The sequence below is a fragment of the Abramis brama genome (assembly GCF_963993115.1).
Source record: "Abramis brama genome assembly, chromosome: 3".
Classification (NCBI taxonomy): Eukaryota; Metazoa; Chordata; class Actinopteri; order Cypriniformes; family Leuciscidae; genus Abramis; species Abramis brama.
This window is the reverse complement of record NC_139965.1, coordinates 15,321,355-15,326,249: the sequence shown is the minus strand read 5'-3', so window position 1 is coordinate 15,326,249 and position 4,895 is coordinate 15,321,355. Positions and strand designations below refer to the sequence as shown.

Genomic DNA, 4,895 nt, shown 5'->3' with positions numbered 1-4,895 from the left:
TTACTCAATGTGGCGGAAACGGGCTTCCATACCTATGACATTGTTTCACATTAGATTACCAAATTATATTACGTTAGTTCACTCACGAACAACTCTCGCGATCTCCTGAGGTGAGGACGTAATAACAACAGCGCATCGCTTGAGAGCTTTGCATTGGGATCTGTGTCGGAATCACATTGACTGACACGTCCTGAAATTATTTATCACTTTATTATGGTTTATTTACACATATCATAAAATAGAAGGCCCTTCCTAAGATAAAAAGCTGCGTCAGATGAGCCTCAATTATGCATAAAAATGACTGAATAATTTCTTTATTTCTTTATTTTCAAGGATAACCCCTTGAGGTGCACCATCTCATTTTCGAGGGGGTCCTTTACATTACAAAGAAACCAGCATCAAAATGGAAAATCATAATTAAAGTAAATACAACACAAGACTATAACAAACATTTAGATACAGTAACATTCACATTCATATACACGCACGCACTAACAATGCTCCCACAAACCTAATCCCTTCACTTTTAGCCCATACCATAATCGAAGAAAAATCAGTGAGCCATCTGCGAATATGGAAATACAAAAACAAGGTATAGGCCTAAATATGCTTACACACTTCACTATACGCATACAGGTACATAAATGCAAACATGTACAATATAAACAAAAATAATAAATAAAATTCAAATTAAAAGAAAGAGAGATCAGAAACAGGAACACGGTGTTTGAAAATAAGTAAGAAGAGATGATTTGAAAACATAAAAGGTAGTTATAGATCTGTGCAAGCAGGGAAGATTGTTCCAGTCTGATGTAGCTTTAAATTTAAACGCACGACGACCCACTTCTTTGCAAATTCTGGGTACATAAAAGAAGAGCTGATCCGTATGCCTTAAATTGTACTGTGTATTAAAAGAAATTAGGTAACATTTCAAATACGGAGGGAAATGCAAATGAATACACTTAAAAATAAGTAGTAACCAGTGAAATTGCCTTCTTGACTTGGGAGCCAGCCAGCACAAAGACTCATACATTTGGCAATGATGAGTTCTATAAGGACATCTGAGCACAAATCTACAAAGACTATTATAAAGTACAGAGATAGGACGAAGATTTGAATCAGTAGTATTCCCGTATATAGTATCAGCATAATCAATTATTGGAAGTATCAAATGCGTAATAATTCTTTTTCGAACCTGTTGTGAAAAGCAATCAACAGAGCGATAAAGTGACTTCAATTGACCATATATTTTCTTGCAGATTGAATTAATATGAGGTTTGAAGGAAAACTGAGTATCAAGCCAGAGACCAAGATATTTAAACTCTTCGACTTTTGTTAAAGCTGTTCCATCGAGAAAACTAATAGACCAGCTTTTAGATATAGGCAAAGAATTAGGTCGAGTGCAAAACAACATAGTGTAAGATTTGTTTTTGTTCAAGAGGAGTTCATTAGAGGAAAACCATTTTTGAACTAAGTTAAAGTCCGATTGAAGAGAGTATTGAATTTGTGAGATGTCAGAACTGGATGAATATATTACGGTGTCATCTGCATATAAGTGAATTAAACTATCAGGACAGATTTGCGGTAGATCATTAATAAAAATGGAAAATAAGAGAGGACCTAAGGATGAACCTTGTGGAACTCCTTTATCAATAATTTTGAAGCCTGACTGGCTGCCTTGAAAAGTAACGCATTGACTTCTGTGATGAAGAAAATAATTAAAAAATAATAAAGAATCAGAAGAAAGACCAATAGCATATAATTTGTCTAATTTATTGATAATGTTATTGATAATGGGCTATTGATAATGTTCTACTTGAAAAAACTCTGCATAAGCAAATGCATAATTTTTAAATGACTTATTTTCATTCGCTGTATAAGTCTATTACTTAAATGTGATCTTTTGCTGGTTTAGCCTCAGTCTCACATATCTCTTTTCATACAACTTGCTTCAGTTCTGTGGACACACATGGATTTTCGCGAATATGACAGCCAGATTTCTCTCTTTTGGGGAAGGTAAGCAACAGTTATGAGCTAGCATTTGAAATGTGTGCTCATGTAACTAATCTGGTATGTTAAACAAACACTCAGTTTGTTTAGCTGTCCCAAATGTACACAGTTGTTGTCAGAGAAAGTGGTTTTTAAGAGTAACAACCAAAGCAGAACACTTACGAAAGGGCTCTTGATTTCCACACAAATCAGCGCTAAACATATTACTTTACCCGCTGGTTTTAGAGATGAGGCTTAAAGTGTTAGTTCACCCAAAAATTACAATTCTGTCATTAATTACTCACCCTTATGTTGTTCCAAACCCGTAAGACTTTCATTAATCTTCGGAACACAAATGAAAAGCTTTTTGATGAAATCTGAGAGCTTTCTGTCCCTCCATTGACAACTACGCAACTACCACTTTGACGCTTCAAAAAGTTCATAAAGAGATCATAAAATGAATCCATATGAATTAAGCGGTTTACTCCAAATTTTCTGAAGAGATACGATCGCTTTATATGATAAATAGATTTAATTTAGGCCTTTATTCACACAAACACATTAAAAAACTCACACATCAGTTGTGGTAAACGGAAGCTCAAGCATGTTCTCTTGATGTGCGAGAACCAATGAGGTTCATTCTCTTGTTACGCAGCACTTTTGAGCTTCTGCAAGAACCAATGAGGTTTGTTCTCGCGTGTCAAGCAGGTTCGGTTGAGCTTCTGTTTATGTTTACTGATCAATGTTTTAATGTAAATAAAAGCCTAAATTAAATATGTACATCGTATAAAGTCTCTTCAGAAAATTTGGACTAAACCACTCAATTCATATGGATTTGTTTTACGATCTCTTTATGAACTTTTTGAAGTGTCAAAGTGGTAGTTGCGTAGCTGTCAATGGGGGGACAGAAAACTCTCAGATTTCATCAAAAACATCTTCATTTGTGTTCTGAAGATGAACAAAAGTCCTAAGGGTTTGGAACGGCATGAAGGTGAGTCATTAATGAAAGAATTAATTAACTATCCCTTTTAACCTAGTCTCAGACTAAAATGCATGTTTGCGCTGTTTTAACTAAAAGCAACTTGCAAAGATATATCTTAAAATAGTAGTCAGTGCCATTGTTCTGTCTCAAGATGCACACCTGTAATGTTTTTTTTTCTAAGTCACGTTTATAAAAGCTACTTAAATGTCCCAATTTAACTAAAGTCTAATCTTGGCTTAATCTAAGATCTATCTGTGAAACCAGGCCTGCATTTTTAATAGACATATTTTACTTAAAATACTTAGAATTTGTCTACTTACTTACATTAACATGAACTGTTCTTAATGATTGCTGTTTTACTGCTTTAAATAATCACACAGCTCTTCTGATATCCTGTGTTGTGTTATTAGATGCCCAGGCCGGCACCTTCTATTTTGTTGGTGTTACGATGGGCTTTTGTCAGCTTCTGTCTTTGTTAGAACTGTTTCACATAGCAGATGGTTTTGAGGAGTGCAGACTTTTCCCTCGCTTTATGCAGGTAAAATATAAAGACCATACTCATAGCACTAATGTACAAGCCATGTACTTACTATTTCAAGTAATAATACGTTATTATTCATGTAGCCTACTGTTATTGTGAAGTGTTACCAAAAGAGCTAATTTGCACATGTATTTTCTCTTTCTCACACTTTTTAAAATCTAGTTCCTGTTTTTTGTGATATTATGAAATATTTCCCAAACTGTTGCCACAAATTAAGATTTAAGAAGATCATTAATAGGTTTGTAATTTGCAACCCATTTTACTGAGAGTTCCAAAAGTAATTTCCAAATGTTTTAATGCTCATCTGCAATACCTCTGTGGACGTTTCCTGTCAGATATTATATAGACATTAAAAGGCTTTAAGATTATGATTCAGAATGTATGTAAAACTGCTTTTTAAAAGATGTTTATTAGATGTTTGGGTAACACTTTAGATGGTCCGTCATTAATAAGTAACTATGCAGTAAGTAATACAGGACTAATGAGTAGCACTACATTAACACTTCAGCTACTACTATTAACTAATATGGAAACAAGCTTAACTAATCAGTAAGTAATATAAAATTTAGGAGATAGTTCATTATTATGTAATCAATAATTACTTAATGAGATAAGCCTCATTAATAACTATTAACGAACTAACTAATTATTAAGAATATAGTGTTAATGAAGTGTTAATGACGTCCTACGTCATACGCCAGCATCCATCTCCCGTGAACGTGCGTCAAGCGTTACCGGAAGCCAGTTATTTTCATTTATAAAGTTTTAAATATGTATATTTTTACGACAAAACCGCACGGATTACCCTCAGAAGGCCTTCGTTTATCCCCCTGGAGCTGGATGGATTACTTTTGTGAAGGATGCATGCACATTTTTGGGACTTGAAGGAGGTGGACCCCATAACTTGACATTATAACCACTGAAAGATCGAAGACATTTTCTAAAATAACTGAAAATGTGTTCGTCTGAAAAATGATTGGCATATGCATCTCGAACGGCTTGAGGGTGAGTAAATCATGGGTTTAATATCATTTTTGGCCGAACTATCCCTTTAACACTATTATATAGAAGCTGCACAGTGTCATTCATACAAACACTAAACACCATCATGGTAACGCACGTACAATTTTAGAAATGCAATAAGCATTAATTTAACAACATTAAATATAACATAAAACCCTAATGTACATAACTGATTAGAAAAAACTAAGAAAACTATGAAGAAACATAGTTATTTCAACAAAAATACATCAAATGTGAAGTGTCACGCAGGGAATTGTGGAAATGTCAATATACGTTTTTTCACTGTAAATTATACAATGACTTGTTCTTTTTCACTTCCAAAAACTGTAAATTTAACAGTATTTTACAGTAAAATTACAT

General features: G+C 34.0%; 1 protein-coding gene across 1 annotated transcript; it reads left to right on the top strand.

The window, feature by feature from the left end:
* Positions 1-573: 573 nt before the first annotated feature.
* On the top strand, positions 574-3,626 carry LOC311079893 (very-long-chain (3R)-3-hydroxyacyl-CoA dehydratase 4-like; the record flags this gene model as incomplete). The annotated part of the gene is made up of 3 exons (XM_084109615.1): positions 574-592; positions 1,882-2,016; positions 3,382-3,626. The coding sequence occupies 3 exons, from the start codon at positions 574-576 to the stop codon at positions 3,609-3,611; spliced, it is 384 nt and encodes a 127-aa protein (XP_083965741.1). The 3' UTR covers positions 3,612-3,626.
* Between the last annotated feature and the right edge of the window lie 1,269 nt (positions 3,627-4,895).